Source organism: Bos indicus, chromosome 1, assembly GCF_029378745.1.
Source record: "Bos indicus isolate NIAB-ARS_2022 breed Sahiwal x Tharparkar chromosome 1, NIAB-ARS_B.indTharparkar_mat_pri_1.0, whole genome shotgun sequence".
NCBI lineage: Eukaryota > Metazoa > Chordata > Mammalia > Artiodactyla > Bovidae > Bos > Bos indicus.
The window spans coordinates 44,850,341-44,868,936 of NC_091760.1; the positions used below are offsets into that span (position 1 = coordinate 44,850,341).

An 18,596-nucleotide genomic window follows, 5' to 3' on the forward strand; every position below is an offset into this window, starting at 1 on the left:
TAAAATGTCTGCCTCCAATGCTGGAGACCTGGGTTTGATCCCTGGGTCGGGCAGATTCCCTGGAGAAGGAAATGGCAACCCACTCCAGTACTCTTGCCTGGAAAATTACATGGACAGAGGAGCCTGGTAGGCTACAGTCCATGGGGTCGCAAAAAGTCGGACATGACTGAGCAACTTCACTCACTCCAAAGACTAGTAGGATTGTTAACAGCAGAATGGGAGAGCATTCCAAAGTAAAGGAATACTTTGACAATGTTCCTAAGGTAGGAAATTGGATACAGTTGAGAAATGGAATGACTTTAAATTAGGTTGTGTTTGGGAAACAGAATGGGAATGTAGACTAGGGCTAGATAGGGGAAATTGTACCTGATTCTATAGCCTGTGTGTGTGGGGGGGGGGGGGGTGGGTGGTGGTAGGGGAATAATAAGGACTTAGGCTGAGGGAAGACATATTGTGGAGGTACAATTGAACTAATATTTGTCCACAGCATATGAAGGGTGAGAGAGGAGTCACAGGTTGAATGATCTTGACTGGGAAAGTAGGATGTGGAGTGTGAAAGAGTAAAGGCTTGATATAGTTATATTTGCTTGGAAATATACTCTTATTTATTTAGGAAAAATATTCTTGATTAAGAATACGTGTTGGTAAAGAGACGGGAAAAAGGTCTCAGGTAACTGCAGTTCTCCCATTATAACCCACAGGGATGACGATGATGAAGACAACTTCCCCCGTTTTGTTGCATTGTTCTTTCCTTGCTGTGACCTCAAAAATAGAAATCTTTTAAAAATGCATTGTCGTTTTCATCATATATTCCAAATAGTGTTTTTACAGAAACCCTTTTTGTGTTGTTTTTTATTCTGTAGAAATCTGTTTACACATTTTTATTATACTGATAAAAGTACAGTAAAGTCCCATGGTCTCTTTATGTAAACATTCACTTATTTTAAGTGCCCCCTAACTATTAATAGCAACCACATTTGGGTTTTCAAATAAATACTACACAGACTTGGCTAGAAAATATGAATCCTTCAATAAAGTATAAACTATATGAGGAATATGCTTTCTTTTGGTACAGCCTTCTCTATGCCTAGGCACTAGGAGAGTTGTTAGGCTTTAGTGTTCTTACTGACATTTTTTTTAATACTTAGTCCTAAGCATGGCAACCCACTCCAGTATTCTTGCCTGCAGAATCCCCATGGACAGAGGAGCCTGGTGGGCGAGACTAAGCACAGCACAGCAAGCATAGCAAATGAAGTATTGATACTCCGATATCATTCTCCTGCCAGGAAATAATCACAGATGCAGGCAAGGCTCTTTGTTTTAGCATTATTTATAACAGTGAAAAGTGGACATAGTTTAAAGCTGTAATAATCAGTATAGAGTAAATGAATTACACTGTAATCACATGAAAATATTATGCTGTCTTTAAATAATGATGCTTTTGATGATATAGAAAACTGTTTACTGGAAATGTTAAAAGCAGGATTTAAAACCGTATACACGCTTTAACTGTGTGTATTTGAAGAGAAAATACTAGGAGAAAATACACCAGTGGGGAGATCAAACCAGCCAATCCTAAAGGAAATCAACCCTACATATTCATTGGGAGGACTGATGGCTGAAGCTGAAGCTCCAGTACTTTGGCCACCTGATGAGAAGAGCCAGCTCATTGGAAAAGACACTGATGCTGGGAAAGATTGAGGGCAATAGGAGAAGGGGACGACACAGGATGAGATGGTTGGATGGCATCACAGACTCAATGGACATTAGTCTGAGCAAACTCCAGGAGATAGGGAAGGACAGGAAAGCCTGGCATGCTTCAGTCCCTAGGGTCGCAAAGAGTGAGGCACAACTTAGTGACTGAACAACAACAAATCAGTGGTTAACTCTGGTTAGTGGAGTTATAGTGTTTTTTGTTTTTCTTATATCTTCTCTACACACTACATTTTCTGTAATTAAGTATATAATTCAAAAAAAACACACTAAGTTATATTACAGGATAAAAAAGGAAAGAAATATTTAAGAGATCAGGACATTTCTGTGAACATCAACATATTGTGCAAACCATGAGTAAGTCAGCTGACCTTAAAACCACAGCATTAATAATAGCCTTTACAAAATAGGTTTCAGTGATGTCCTTTAACTTTGTCAAGATTTAGATCAGTTGTCCTGTTCAGTGTACAAAAATCTGTGTTGGGATTCTACTTAAATTGTGGATTCTTCGGCCTTACCTCTGGAAACTGTAATTCATTTAAATGTCTATGAACGCACCCAGGAATCCGCATTTTAAATAAACTCTCAAGGTGATTTATCTGATGCAGGGTGGTCAGCCTGACATACTTTGATAAACACTGCCATAGTTGAATCTCATTTAGATATAAGCTTTAAGGTTTCTTTCATCCTAGAACTCTTGTCTGCTTGGGTGTGGGAGGTTTAGTACTGCAGAAGGCCAGTGTTTCATGGCCCAGTGGTCCTAGATGCTCATCAGAACCACCTGAGGGCTTTTAAAGCACTGCAGATGCCCAGATCCCATCTCAAAATCTCCCGACTCAGATTGTCTAGGAATGTGGAATGAGCACCACAGGTTAGTCAGAACTGAAATCTGTCCAATAAACTAATTGATATTGAAGACAGTATTGATGGGTCCTGTTTCTGGTGAGCTGTACTGATACATGTTTGTAAAGACAGCATGGCTTGGAATGGTCATTGGTAGGGTCAGCTGCCTGAAAGTTACTGGGTTCCCATTGTTTCTACACCATTGATGCTGCAAGTTAATTTTGGTTTTCTTGATAACTCTTGATCTCACTTCATAGTTTTTACCTTTAGATGGCAGCAGAGGCTAGTTATATTATTAGCACAACTCTAAATTTCATTTCCAAATCTTAAAAAAAAAACAAAAAACTATTTTTTTTTGTTTGTATGAATTTTATACTTGGACATGTTTCAGTAAATGAGGTAGAGAGCGTTAAAATGTGTCATCTCTTGGATCATTTTTATAGAACACTATGTCAAATAGCTCCAAGAAAGCTTTATCCAAATTTGGAGAGCATATTGTAGGAGGAATCGATGCATATGGCTCTTTTAAGACCACACAGTGAATAAGAATTGGAGGTTCCTGGGTTTCATCAGAAAGCAGATGTCTTGGAGGAGATTAAGCAAGTTGGAAAGCTCATTCATAGAAGAAAAGTCTGTGGTTTTTTTTTTTTTTTTTAATGTTTAACTCAGTTTAACATGGAAATTGGGGTTTGGAATGGATTACAAGTTTAAAAGATGCTGAGTTCAGAGAGGCAGAGGCCTCACTTATATTTAGGTAACAGTAGAAAGAAAAGGAGAATTTATTAAGTTCTTAAAATGTTAGCTTGTTTAGCCTGTGAGTTCTTAAAAGAAACGGATCTATCTATATGATTGTGATTACAGCAAGTCATGAGATGGCAGTGAGCCTTAATGACCAAAAGAAGTACTGAAAGGTGAAAATGTTTTATTCAAAATCTCAATTCTTCAATCCAATTTCTACTTGATCCTTGTGCTCCTTCACACTATCTTGGAGGGCAAACACTAGAACAAAATTAGTTTCCTTGTATGAGGAAACTATCAGATCCTAGTTATACAGCTGGAGTCAGAATGTTTCCTTTCTTCTAAATGAAATTAACTGTGTAAGTACTTTGAACTTTTTGGAGATGTATTGGCAACATATTGTATAAGAAAGCTGTGTTCCATCAGGAGTGTTCTTGACTCCAGGGACTGCAGGGCCCTCATTACACCTTTAACTCTAGAGGTTGAAAGGCTCAGGACTTCCAGAGACCATGAGTGGTTTTCATCTGTGGTCACTGGGGTAGACAAGGGAGGGGCAGGTTCAGGGCTGCCTGACTTGCTTAGGGACCCAGCTATGGAATGCTTGGTCAAGGCCCTGGTCTTATCAGAATGACAGTGTTTTGTATTTTTGTTTTTATCTCTGTTTATGGGAAAGTACATAAGTAATGATGATGGATATGGTGATGAAAAGAAGGAAATACTAAATTGAGAAAAAATGTCTTTGGAATATTATTGCCTTCTTTTGTCTTTTGTATTGTTTGGTAAATCACTGATAATTTTTTTTTTTAAAGGAAACAACAGATAATGAATCTGGCAGATAGCCCAGAATTTCATATGCTGCTTTGGCTTCTTTCTCTTGATTTTTCTCAGAACTTCCTCATTATACAATAAAACTTTGTCACTAAAATTTTAGTTTTATATGGCAAACGGTCCTTCTAAAGGAAACTCTGTAGTTTCATTAGCTCATTCCCACTAATGTCTTGTGAGAGAACGTTTGGTTTTAAATAGAACTGCTGTGCTGTGATTTATATTTAAGAGTTGTCCAGTTTCTGAGGTGAAGGCTAGAGGAAATTGATGCCTTCGTTTTATAATGTAACATGGTTTGTGGTTGTACCTAGTCACCTCCCAGTCTTTCTGTGGTAATTACACCATGGGCAGTCTAAGAATAAGCATCGAAATACAGTTTTCAAAAATCCTTCCTAACCTAGTTACTTCCATTTTTGTGTCCAGACACATAGCATCCCATTTAGAAATAGGATGTTCAAATATACTAACCTTGAACTGTTTTGTTTATCCCCTTTCTTTTTATTCATCTGTCAGGTTTTTCACCTCAGCTTTTTTTCTTTTTCTTCTATTTTGGTACCCACTCCCCTCTTTCTCATTCCCTTACATACACCCACATAACTTTTAAAAATCATCCTCCGGCTTATATTTTACAACAGCCTTGGGTTAGTGACTAGAGCACTGGGTGTGGCGCCAGGTAGACCTGGGTGGGTCTCGATTCTGGTTCTGGCACCACTGTCTGTGTGTGCTTGATCAAGCCAGTCAGCCTGTGGCCGACCGTAGTTTCCTCATCTTGTAACCCTTAGGATTAGACTGCCGACTTACAAGTTCCTTAGCGGGTAGAGATACTGTGTAGGAAAGTCCCTAGCGTATCCAAAGTGCTAGTTGTTACTAATGTCAACATTATTATCTTTGCTTTTTTCTTTTCTTTTTTACTTGTCTTTTTCTTTGTATCTGTTCTTAAGGTACTCATTTCTTGATCATAACGATAATTTATCTTCTTTGGTTATTTTATGTTTCTTGTTTTTCTGCTTTATCTCTTGCTCTCCCATCTCTCCAATTCATTCTTGGAAACATATTGCTAAGCATAGTTCCAGCTGTTGACCAGGCAGTGCCAGTTACTGGGCTGTGTTTCTAACCACCTCTGGCCCAGAAAACCTTCAGATATCCTTTTCTGTCCTCATCCTGCTTAGTCTATTCATTGTCTTTCTTTTTTAGAGTTTATTTGAAAACATATTCTGTCTTGTCTTTTTCTGTCTTTTAATTGTTCAAAAATTGAAGCAGTTATACCTTCTATAATGCCCTTTGACCCTGACATTCAGTGATTCTATGAAAACAACAAATGCAATTCAACTGTGGCCCCCAGGTGTGTTGTTAGACCTGTGCACTTTTGCTGAGCTCCTATTACCAGCAGTATTTAAGTCCTGGATACTGTAATACAGTGGTTCTTAACTTTTATAAACCCAAGAATGAGCCAGGCAACTTGTTAAGACGCAGATTCCTTGCATTGGACTTCACAGGTTTGGGTATGTGGAAATCTGTGGAGGCCTTGGTAATTCTGATAAATGCGATCAGTGACTGCATTTTGAGAAACATTAATATGAGAGTTTCAAGCCATAAATGACAGCTTATTCTTATTCAAGAGATTATAGGATTATAGTGTAAGAGGGGTGACAAAAGACTATAATGAGGCAAAATTAAGTGCTATAATAAAAGTATAAACAGAAATGTTTTGGAAACTCAGAGGAAAATTGAGAAAAATAATTTTCTGGAGGAATTGACACTTAAGGTAGGAGTAAGATTTCAGTAAAGGAACGAAGAGAGAAGAGCGTTATTGTCCGAGGAACTGCATGAGCAAAGGCATAGCGCTAGAAGTCCTGTGGTGTGTGAGGAGATGGTCAGTACAGCGTCCTGGTGAGGGCACACATTATGTCCAGAGTTTCAAAGGGAGAGGAGGTGACAGGTGGAGGCCTGATGGAAAGTTTGGATTTGGGCCACTCAGTAATGTAAGTGCTAAATAAGTGCGGTTTTGAGGCGAGGGACTGGAGAATTGCCATGGTCAGGACAGTGCTGTAGAAAGATCACCAGCAACACAAGTGAAGGTTGTATTAGAGGTATGGGGTTAAATCCAATAGTTTAACTATTTTACAGTAGCATCTGTTCTGAAGTCTGGTTGTGGGGAGTACTAGCACACATAAAAGAGAGAGGGCAGAGGGAGAAATACCAGGGCAGAGTGGTCGGCTGGATCTAGAGGATGAGCAGAGATATGGAGAATAGGACTCAGATGTTGACCCTGGGTGACAGGGAAGGTGGTGGACCACCACCAGAAGTGAGACAAAGCAATCCAGAGAGCAGTCCGAGAGTGACAGAGCCCAGGGGTCTAGGCACATGCCCAGTTTGAAGTGCAGTCCCATCTTCCATGTGCAGCTGTTTGGTAGGCATTGAAAACTTGGAGATGCTGCTTTGAGAATCATCATAGAAAAACTGCTGATACCATTCAAGTGGCTGAGGCAGCCCAGGGAGAAAATGTGATTCCCCCTCACCTGCCACTTTTTCCTTCTCCCAGCGTGGGTACTTCTGTATACTTTTCCCAAAGCCTGAGAGGTGAGTTTTATGCCCACATTCCCACTACAAGGCTGCCTGTCTTATTAACTGATAAGAGTGTGACTAGTTCTGAGAGTAGCCCTCTAAGGAGACATTTCTTTCCGGTACTTGAACAATGCACAGTGATTGAGCCGTTTTCCAGGCATTGATTGGCTCTCAGAGGGGAGGGAAACCCTGCCCCTCTCCTGTGGTCACCAGGCTGGCCCCTGGGCCATTATGTTTGGGCTGAGGAGACAGATTACTTAAGCTTGCAGTCTCTGAGGGGGTCTGCCACTCCTTAGCACAGGGGTGTTCAGTAACTACAGGATGGTCCCCCTTAGCACATTTCCTTCCTTATTGGCAGTCTGAGAACGCCTGGAATAGAGCCATAGTTGATAGGTCGGCCTAAGAAAATAGTATTAATTGTCCATTGTTCTCCCTAGTCCTCTCATTACGCTTCTTAGAAGCTAAAATCAGCAACTCCAGCAGCATTTACATTTTCTAAAATTTTTGCAATATATATGCATTATTATAATCAGAATAAACTTTTATATAAAAAATTGTGCTGCTTGTGTCTGTCACTGTGAGAGAGATTGTCCTTCTCAGAGTGATCCCAGCTACCCTGAAGGGACCCGTCAGGTGTTTAAATGTTTCTCATGTAATGGACTCTTTAGGGATCTATTGCAGTTTTAACTCCTCTTTCTATAAAATGATATTTCTCTGAGGCCTCAAAACTGACTGGTATCAGTGAATTTAAGCAAGAACTCCATTAAAAGGTAGAGAACAGAAAAGGAATAGCTCTTTTTTTAAAAAAAGAGAAGGGGAAAAAACAGCCAACTGACTAAATGGTAAAGGCTGGTAAATTGTTCTTGAGGAATTGCTTTGAGTGGCTGCATTGAAGCAGGTCTTTATATGTACTTAATTGTAATGAGGGGCTTCCCTGGTAGCTCAGGCTTCCCCGGTGGCTCAGATGGTAAAGCATCTGCCTGCAAAGCAGGAGATCCGGGTTCGATCCCTGAGTCAGGAAGGTCCCCTGGATAAGGAAATGGCAACCTGCTCCAGTACTCTTGCCTGAAAAAGCCCAGGGACAGAGGAGCCTGGCAGGATACAGTCCATGGGGTTGCAAAAAGAGTCAGACACAACTTAGCAACTAAACAGCAATTGTTGTGAGAGATAATTGGAGATCAATATGAAGATTTTTCTCTAAAATGACAATTTTATTTGTGATAACTCCCTAAGTTTACAGTTATTTAATTCTGAATTGGAAGCAGAATTTAGAGACTGACAAGGTTGAACCCTGGGCTTCCCATGTGGCTCAATGGGTAAAGAATCTGCCTACAATGCTGGAGATGCGGGTTTGATTCCTGAGTCAGGAAGATCCTCTGGAGGAGGGCATGGCTGCCCACTCCAGTATTCTTGCCTGGAGAATCCCATGGACAGAGAAGCCTGGCAGGCTACAGTCCATGAGGCCTCAAAGAGTCAGACATGACTGAAGCGACTGAGCATGCATGCATGCAAGGTTGAACCCTAACATTTCTCCCCGAGCTCAAAAAATACACAGTTCTTTTTTTGTAAAGTGATTTTGGGACCTTAAATCTTTTCTTATAAGTCATGATGCTGCTTGAGAAATGGAAACCCTAAATTAGGGTATGCCATCCCAGGAAGATTTTCTAGGGTTCTGCAAAGGCAGAAGTCTCACCACCTCTGGGCTAAGCTGGTGGTGCTTGTCTTTTTGATGACTAGACCTTGATCCCTAGATTGCCTTCTCTGGAGATTTTGGGTCAGGACTGTCAGGACTGTCAACGTGGCCACCTGCTTACAAACTTTGATGTGTGTGGTTGTGATGTTGCTTCTGTGGATCATTGTCACTCATTTCTGATGCTTTTCACTCCAGCCACCTCTGAGGAGATCAGGTACCTCTGGTCTTCACAGACTGATAGCCTGTCCAAACTCATTCTTCACTCCTGGAGTTTGTGCTTTTGCCTGCAGACTCCTGTTTTAGGATAGAGTGGGGTTGGACTGCAGCTTTAGTGCTCCCTGACAACTTGTACCTCTCCTTGGTCTTGCTTTCTCGCATCTTTTATCTGCAGCATCATCCCCAGTCAGTCTTTCCCAAGCCTGCCCATTGGTGTGGGGCTTGGCCTTTCACCTTCATTAGCTCTTAACAGTGGTCTGTAGATGGGAGGAGTTGAAAGAAGAGGCAGATTGCTGCTCTTGTCTATGGTGATCTTGGAAGCTTTCAGAAGAGGTCAAGCTCGAGCCAGACCTTTCACTGTAGATCACTAGATTAGAGCAGAGAATTCTCTCCAGGTAGAGCAGTGGGGTGGAGAAGGCAATGGCACCCCACTCCAGTACTCCTGCCTGGAAAATCCCATGGACAGAGGAGCCTGGTAGGCTGCAGTCCATGGGGTCGCTGTGGGTCGGACACAACTGAGCGACTTCACTTTGACTTTTCACTTTTATGCATTGGAGAAGGAAATGGCAACCCACTCCAGTGATCTTGCCTAGAGAATCCCAGGGACGGGGGAGCCTGGTAGGCTGCCATCTATGGGGTCGCACAGAGTCGGACACGACTGAAGCAACTTAGCAGCAGCAGCAGAGCAGTGGGGAAGAAGCAGGGAAAAGCCCCGTGTGTGTATGTAGGGGTGTTCCGAGTGTTCTGGCTGAAGCGGCAGACTGTGAGGCAGAGAATAGGCAGCTAATGTTAGGTGCCCGGTCTGTGTTCTGAGCTGGATTAGATACGATTTATTATGCTTCCCCTTTGCGCTGAGATAGCTTCATCTCTAAAATTGTGATGATATCCACTTTACAGGGTTATTACGAAATAAAATAACAGTGTATAAAGCATTAGTTTTCTCTATCTCACTACCCAGAGAACGTCTTTGAGGACAGAGTGTCCTAGCATGGTAGTCAAGGACCTTCAGGTTCTGACAATACTGTGCCTTTTGCATCTTGTTATTCAGTCGCTCCATCGTGTCTGACTCTTTGTGACCACTCCCCAGCCGTGTCAATGTCAGCCACACTGCATCACTCACTGTTCCTCGAATGCTGGTTTTCTGCTCTCCTGCCTGCCCCCGCACCTCTGCTCTGAGAACCTTCTGGAATCTCTGTCCCAGTTTTCCTTCTCTCTCAGACAGCTACCTCTCCTCCAGTCAGATCCTATCTGTGTCTGAAACCTGACCCCTGAACCCTGTCCAGGGTAATCTATTCCTCCTCCAAAGGCCTATAGAACTTGCTATCTATAGAATTCCTTTTCTGTATTGTGCTCTTAATTACCTTTTAAGGTAGTTCTCAACTCTTGCCTTAGATTCTAAATCTTATCACCTGCATAGCTGTCTTGCACAGCAATGAGTAAATATTGGGTGTTTCATAAATGTTTGTGGGTTCATTCTTGTAAGTGATTTGTTGAGGAATGAATGGTGCTTGTATCCTCATAGAAGACATAGAATCACTTGTAATGATTCTGTATTATAAGCTAATACAAATGGGATTGAAACGCCTCACAGAAGACTTTAGAAAGTTCTAAACAGTAAAGGGTTATTTCTTAAGTTCTTAGGAATCCTGCTGAAACCCACCTTTCCCCCATTTTGCCCACCAAAGCAAAGTTGGTTGGTTGTCTAGACTTCTATTTCTTCCAAAGGCATGTGAAGAATGGAAGGCTCATCTGAAAATACTGGTTTGTAGTATGGTATCTTTGAAAGAGACAAAGGTAAAAGGTATTAATACAAACAAAAACGTTCAAATATGCATGTGCTCTAGGCCTGTCTATCAAATTAGTAGAAACAAGCCTTATGCAATGAAACTCCTCAGCGCAGATTTTTAAAGTTGCTTTGAGGCTTATTTTAGTCTGGTTCCAGATTCTCATCTCTGTATATCAGATATAGGAAGCTCTTGAAGCTCAGTGAATCTTTCTCCTTAGCACCCACCCCGTTCAGTTTGTCACTATCGGTGGATTGATCCGTTGTGTCCACTGTGGTTCTTTGAAGAGGAGACACTAATGCTGAGATGCTGTGATGTCACTGAGACAGGGGTGCTATGTCAGTAATCTTACTCCACCCTTCCAGAGGCCTAAAGAATGGCAGAGAGTGAGACAGCCTTTGTAGATCTGTAGGGCCTATTGTTGATTATTCAGAGATGACTAGCCTTTGAAAAAGAAACAAAACTGATAGGCAAAAAAAAGGGTGTGTTTTAGGTAACCTCACAAAAATATCATACAGAACCACTTGGCTATGTGGGAAAAGGAACTCACTAAAATACAACTTTTAGGCTTTCAAAAAATTATCTCACGTAACTCGACAAATTTTATTTCTCTTGACCAGTAATTTTGTGACAAAAATAAATTTGAAAATGAGGCCACAAGAGGATTATCTGTCAGATTTCTGACTGCAGTGCTAAAGGTTAGCCCAGATTATATTTTTATGGCACTGTTCTAAGTGTTGTAAAACCTGGTGTCCTGATAGAATATTGACAGAGTTGTATGTGTTGCCATATGAACAGCGTTAATGTATTATCAGATTATAGGGTACTTAGAAGTGTGTTGGCTGGTTAACTTGCTCGACTCCCTAAGGATTCTTTACCCTACAGCCTTGCCTTTGGGGGTTACCTGCTCTGACTGCACAGTAGAAGGATCCACCAGTTACAAAGCAAAGGACTTGGAGCTTAATCTAAATGAAAATGAGTTTTAAGGTTTGGGGATTTTATTGAACCACTTATCTTCCTTATTCTTTCTTGGCTTTGCTTCACTGTGGCCTAAGGTGAATGGAGTCCTTTGTTTTGGCTCATCCAAACTGCTCTCTTTAATGTATGTTCTGGACCATTCCCAAGACATGCTGTAGGGTTATGTTGAGGCCCAGGGACCTGAAGGTGAAACAGAGCTTGTAGTTGCCAGACAGCCTGCTACTGCTCAAAGATTCAGACATGTATGCTTTGCTACTGTTGTAAAACTGGGAACCTTCCCACCTTATAAAATGGCAGTTTTTATTGAGCTTTTCTTTTGAATAAAAAGAAAACCTGGAGAATAAGCCATGTTTGTCATGCCAGCCACTAGAGGGTGGAATAGTCACACTTCCTGAAACAGGTGTAATTCATTCTGATAGAGCAAGACTAGAGTCAGAACGTATTTGCTAGTGTTTATCAATATATCAGTAGATATATCTGAGTGGCTTTAGTCATGTCCAACTCTTTGCAGCGCTATGGACTGTAGCCCACCAGGCTCCTCTATCCATGGGATTCTCTAGGCAAGAATACTAGAGTGGGTTGCTTTGCTCTCCTCCAGGGGATCTTCCTGACCCAAGGATTGGACCTGTGTCTCTTATGTCTCCTGCACTGGCAGGTGGGTCCTTTACCATCAGTGCTGCATGGGAAGCCCAAGTCTTTCTTTAGGTACATAGTAATCAGCAGAGGAACTTGTTAAAAAAATGCAGCTTCCTGGGCCCTATCCTCAGAGACTGGGATTTGATAACTCTGGGTGGGACCATCAGGGGATTTTCATAATGTGTTTTGAATTTTACTTTGAGAAATGTAGATCCTATTGTTTTGGGCATGCATTATTGCCTAATTATTTTTTCTCTTAGGATTGCAAAGCAAAATGATTATCTGGAGGAAAAGACAATATCAGAAGCCAAAATGTAGGGAAACTAGAGTGTTATTAAAGCTCTCTCTCTGCCTTTGTCTAACAAGTTTCAAAGGAGACTCACTTGGTAAAGATTAAGTATCAAACAGCTGTGAAAAATGTTTTTGTGTGGAGTTATATTTTAGTCAATAAAGATCACAGAATCTTTATACTACAAGTCTAAAAATTTTAAATTAAATACCCCTTTTATGGTCATCTCACAGTGCAACCTAGTTTATCCTTTGCCTAATGTCTTGGCATTCTGAAATGTAGTTGTAGAAATTCTCTAAGTACTAACAGAATTTATATAATCCTGTCATCATCTTGAACACATAGAGAGACTTTGCTTTGTATGTAAAGATCCAGTTGTTGTAATGTATAATGTCCTTCTTGTAAGGATAACTCAGAGCAGTGGCCTCCTTGGGAAAGCTTTGGAAATGGTCTTAAAAGGCAAGAAGAATGTCATTAAAATAAATTGACAAAATAAAATAAAATGTCATAAAATAGAATCATTCAAAACCGTGATAGAATGCTGCAGCTCAAAAAGTTAAAAGGATCAGGGACTGAGTAAAATGAATCTTGGTTCTGAAGCTAGGACCTCAGATGAAATGAAAGGAAGATATTTTTTCAGATGTTTATAGAAACAATCATGTCTCCTATGAGCCTCTCAAGGGCCTTCTTTTCTTCAAGAACACAACCCTCCACTTCCATATATCTCATATGAAGATTTTCCAGTGACATTTCCTCTCTCCTTCCTAGTTTTCAGGATTCGTCTGTGATTTTATGTGAAATAAAAAGAAAGTCCTGGAACCCCACATACACATATGCACACATAAGCACACAGAGTTATGAAGAATTATTTTTGAAATTAAAGGCCAAAAATGTAGTCTGTGTCATTCTTTGTATGATTTTATGGAAAAGAAACTTTTTTTTAAGAGATGATGCTCTCTTTACCATAAACTTTGATTAGTAGCACTTTTAGTAATCTATATATGTTATTAATACGACAGTGTTCGTAAATTTTGATGTGGATATGAATTGTTACACCAAAGTAGTCCTAGTAGAGGAACCTCTAAAAGAAGTTCAGTTCCTTGAAAGTCCAGTAGATTTCCAATAATGTTAATTACTTGGGAAGCCTATTTGTAGTTAATATCTGGAGCAGGATGATGAAATGAGAATTTGTGTATTATAATCATAGAGCACAGGACTTGGGGTATTAACTTTATTATATAAAATTGCTTGGCTCACATAAGATAAGAAATTGAATCCTTACAAAACAGTTCAACTAACAAACTCTTAGTTACAAGTGTGCCCAAAATGGATCTTTTCCTCAGTACTTGGGGCAGCCGGGAGGAACCTGGGCGTGATAGGAGTCCCTCAGCTCATCACCTCTGCCTCTTTATCCATCCAGTGTGTTTTCTGTTTATGTCATTATGTGACAAAGTTGGGAAATGCTGGGAAGACTTTGTATTTTAATTCTTTCTAGTTTCTGTTTATTATTAGTTGATTATAAACTATTTCTGTTTTTTATTAGTTGATCACTATTTACCAAAACTTTATATGTACTCTCTTGATTATTATCTTAAAAGATATCCCATGTAGCAACATTATCAGTGTCTACTTTAAAAGATATAAAATAACAGTTGTAGTTTCTTCTAAAGTTCTAATCCAAGGTAACTTAAAAACAGTTTTGGAAAACATTTAGACCATCATGTATTCTGTAATACAGTTGGGTCACTGCCGATTCCCATGATAAATGTGTTTAAACAGAAGCTTTCTCATTCATCACTAACCTCAGCTTTCATCCAAATTTATTTAATGATGATGCAAGCCCACAGCGTTGGTGTTGCAGTTCATCACCATGGAAGTGTTTCTGTCAACAAATCCTTGCTTTGCTATCATGAAATTGATTTTGCAGGAAAAGGAGGATAATTGTGAAAGATGGCTTTTACTTCTAAAGATCCTCACAGTTTTCCTGGGTGTCTAAATGAATTGTGTTTAAAATCAATAACTGGCAATAAAATTGACCACACTAAATTAACAGTTATGAGGTTGGAAAAGGGAAAATGGCAGTGAGCTACTTTGTCTGAAATCATGTTTTTGGAATGTGGCTTGGGGACCAGATTTGTAATATGAAATGTTCCTCTGAAAGCTGTTGTTCTCTGCTACAGAGGTACAGATTATGCTGACAGTCCCAGTATCAGAATTCCTAGGATGCTTTTTCTTTCTTTAAGGATTACTGAGTTTTTCTCACCTACCTTGAAAATCATATAACAATAATCACAGAAGAAAATTCCTCAACTAACATACAGTATTTTAAAAAATATGCCTTTTCTATAACTTATGTTTGTTTTTTATTTGCTTGTTGGGAGGTTAAAAAAAAAACAACAACCTACAGTCAAGTTTAAGCTTCTGACTGCAGACCACTAACAAGTAAGGTTGGAAGCAGCTACCTTAAGTAGTTCAAACTATTCTGGGAGCCAAATAGGAGAAAAGAACAATAATGACATTTTTGGTTTGAAGCAGAGTGTTCAAGAGCATATGTTTTAGTGGCTAATTCTAGGCTGATTTCTAGCATATGTTTTAGTGGCTGTTTAGATGTAGACAAACATGTTAAGGGGATTTTTAATGTATGGTAGAAACACAGTCAACTCTTGATTGTCAAGGTAACTTGTATTTCCAAAGGTGCTTTTTCTGGCTTCCTAACACACTTCTTTCTTTCACCTGACATGCCTCAGCTCATACATGCTCACAAAAGCAAATTAATATTATTTTATTCAGCGATTATGAGTAAACATTTTATTAAGTTTCTAAATTCCTAATATGTGCTAAATACTGTGCTGGGCACCAGGGATATTAGGAAACATCTCAAGCGTGAAGTCAAGTTTGCTCCTGTGAGATCTTGTAGTTCACCTTGAAATCAAAGAGCCATAAAATTTTATTTATTTCAGCTACTTCCTTCTCCTCTAATACCTGATCAGAAGTTGACTATAAATGGGAAATAGATCCTGTTTGTTTTTAATGAAGAATTAATAGACATTATGAACAGGAAATAAAATTCTATTATACATGCAAAAAAAAAAAAAAAAACACAGAATGACCAAAAGAAAATTCAGCAAGCAATGGTAAAAATAACAAATTATTTACTGCTTTATAATGTTAAAGTATTTCACCAAGACAAGTTGCAGTCAAATTAATGTGAGTTATGGAAAATGAAATACATAAAGATGTATTTAAACAAGTGCAGACTAAATATTTTCCATACAGGGTATGTAAATGAAAAGATATACAGTAAGTGCACACTTGATACGACTATGCAGGCAATAGTTAGTTTCAGATACTCTTGGATAGTTCATGCATAAACCTTCCCAAAGTACAAGTTCAGTCAGTCTTTGGGGGGATGTGGAGGGATAATTAAAAAGGACTGAGTTCCTTGCAATATCAGTATAAACCGGATAAGGAAGGGTCGTCAGTTATATATATTACTTACTGTAATTTGTGACTGTCGAGGAAGAGGTGTGGCTGTTGGTGTGATAGTAATACTGCTGGTGACTTTATTGGTTGTTTTGTTTAGTGCCCCATTAGTTAAGCCTTGAGTTCTGTTATCCTGCAGTGGTGTTGAAGGGCTGGCAGGTCTCACGGGGCTGGCTACAGCTTGCATGTAAGGACTTCCTAAGTGAATGTGGATTTTATTATCCTCAGTAGTTATCACACTTGAACTGTTACTATTTGAACGCTGAAACTGCCATGATGACTGCCGGTCAGGGGAGACTCTGAAAATTGCGTGCTTGGCACTGATTTCTATCGGCTCGGGAGAGCGTCCCTGCTCAGGGGAGCTAGCTGAACCAGTAACAGCCAAAACCTGAATAGGTGACATTGTCCTTTCTGGAGTTATGGAACCACAGGACTCTGGGGTCTGTGCCCTGGCAAAGGTTGCCATGGTAATTGGGGACATGCCTTGCTCTAAATTCATCAGGCCTTCAGCAGAGGTTTTTGATTTCACTGGTGTTATGGACGCATTTTGGAGGATGGTGATCCTTTGCTTTGGGGTGCCACAGTTTGGTATCACTGCAGTGCTTGTGTAAGAGTGAGGACTCTCTGTGGTCGGACTTGTGATTTCAAGAGTGGCTGTGTTTTGGACATGGTCTGGAGTAACCTTTATATGAAGTGGTTGCCCAGGTGTGTGGCTTAGGACTAAATCTCCGGGTTGCATGAAGTTGCCATTGGGTTTAGTCTGTATTTTGCCATTCTGAGGATGGCTCTCCTTGGATTTCATCCAAGGAATCCAGAGCTTCCTGTTAACAGGACAGGGAGTGGATGAGTTGCATTTGAAGGAAAGCACAGACTCCTCATCATTAGGGTCCTCATCCTGGTCCTCACTCTCCTCATATAACTGACCATTGATAACAGCTCGTTCCAGAGGAATGAGACTCTTATAATCAGGTGGCTCATTGTCTACTGCTTCTGTTTGAACTTCTTTAGAAAATACTTGAGGGTCAGAGATTCTTCTTCCATTGAGATTGGGCCGGAGGCTCTTACTGAAGTGACGATACCGCTCTAACTCTTTAGTGAGGTTTTCAATCTCTCTTCCTAAATCTCTGTTCCTGTTCTCTTGTTGATTGAGTTTCTTTTGCAGAACTGAATGATCTCCCTGGAGGTGACATATCAGGTCCTCAGTTGCCATGTATTCATGAATTTTCTCTTTCAGTGCATCCACTTCTCTTGAGAGGTGACCTGACTTAGCTTCTTCTTCTTGAAGCCTTTTGAAAAGCCATTGTTCATGGCTGGACTCTGTCTTTTCTGCTAACTTGTACTTGGCAAGTTCCATTTTAACATGCTCCAGCTCTTCAGATAAAAACTGAGCTTTGTCGCGTTCATTAGCATACCTTCGTTCCAGAGTCTCGTACTCATCTTCAGTTTTCATGAGGTCATCCTCAATGGCTTTCATATCCTTTAACTTCAGTTTCAGTCTCTCCACTTCTTGCGAAAGCTCTTTAATCTTATTGTTCTCTTGGTGTAATGCTGTTGTGGATTTACCAGAATCCTGATTTAATTTGTTTTTTAGGAAATCTTTCTCAATTGCTTCCAGGGATTGAAGCCTATTTTTCAACACATTAACCTTGGACAGGAGATCATTTCCTTTCTCTTCCTCCGCTTTCAGTTTGTTTTTTAGATCATCTCTCTCTTTGGTTACACTGTACATTTTTTCTTCCACATCAGTTTTGGACTTCAGTGCCCTTTTAGTTTCCTCAATTAACTTCTCAGTAACTGTTGTCACTTTATTTTGCTCCACTTGGAGCTGAGAAGCAGCAGCTTGTAACTTATCTTCAGTTTGCTTTAATTTTTCACTCATTGTTTTCCGTTCATCTACCAGCATCACAGTCAATGTTTTCAATTTAGTTAAATCCTCTTTTAAGGTGAATTCTGTCTTTTCCAGACGACTTTCAATGGCTTCTAGCTCTTTGATCCTTATCTTTAAACTCTCTAGTTCCTGAGACAGTTGCTTTGTGGTCATCCTTTCTTTTTCTAAATTGCATTTCAGCGAGTAGCATTCTTGTTTGCTTTTGCTGAAAGCATCTTCTAATTTTTCCAGAGCCATAATCTTTTTATTGAGTTTTTCAACCTCAAGTTTAAAGTCTTTACTCTGTGATGTTTCCTTTTCTAGCCTCTTATTGAGATCTCTGCACTGCTCCTCCATTTTTATGAGCTCTTCATCCTTCCCTTCCATTTCTAGCACACGTTTCCTGAGCTCCTCCACCTCAGTCATGATACTAGAGTTTCCATATTCTCCCTTGTTAATTTTTTCTTTTATATCTTGCAGCTCTTCTTCTGCTTTCCGTAAAGACCTGTTTGTCTCTTCTAACTCATCAATTTGCCGGCTGAGTGCTGCCAGCTTTTGTCGAAGCTGGCGATTTTGGCTGTCCTCATTGGTGAGCTTCGCCATAATTGTTTCTTGGTTCTGGTGGAATTTTGTGGTCTGCGTTTGCAGTTCGTTCTCTAGTCTGGTTGCCTTCTGTTCTTCCTCCTGAGCTCTGGCTTCAGCAAGGGCTAGTTTAGCATGTGTTTCCTTTGCACTTGTGGTTAGGTCCTGAATTTTCTGTCTTTGAAGGGCAAGTTGTGCCGTCAGCCTTTGTTGTTCGTCCACCACCATCAAAGCAAAAGACTTCAGTTTGGTCAGCTCCTCTTTCAGGGCGGTGACCCTCTTCTCTTTTTCCTGCTCCTTCTTCTCCCGGGACTCAGTTTCTTGGTCAATCAGCCTTTTTAATCTGAAAAATACAAGAGTGCGTTCTATTTTGTAACTGGTGCT

General features: G+C 40.1%; 2 protein-coding genes across 7 annotated transcripts in view; one reads left to right on the forward strand and one right to left on the reverse strand.

Annotated features, from left to right (window-relative positions):
* Window positions 1-18,596, forward strand: part of CMSS1 (cms1 ribosomal small subunit homolog) — a 394,532-nt gene that overhangs the window by 11,626 nt on the left and 364,310 nt on the right. The window lies entirely within an intron of this gene.
* Window positions 1-18,596, reverse strand: part of FILIP1L (filamin A interacting protein 1 like) — a 308,123-nt gene that overhangs the window by 3,644 nt on the left and 285,883 nt on the right. For 3 of the 5 annotated variants that reach the window (XM_019969020.2, XM_019969177.2, XM_019969348.2), the window contains one exon: window positions 15,780-18,555. The exons of 1 other annotated variant lie outside the window; for it this stretch is intronic. In XM_019969020.2, the coding sequence (XP_019824579.1) occupies window positions 15,780-18,555 (2,776 nt within the window). Of the gene's footprint in view, window positions 1-7,868; window positions 10,371-15,779; window positions 18,556-18,596 lie in introns of those variants that run through there. One more of the 5 variants, XM_070787039.1, reaches the window with a different exon arrangement.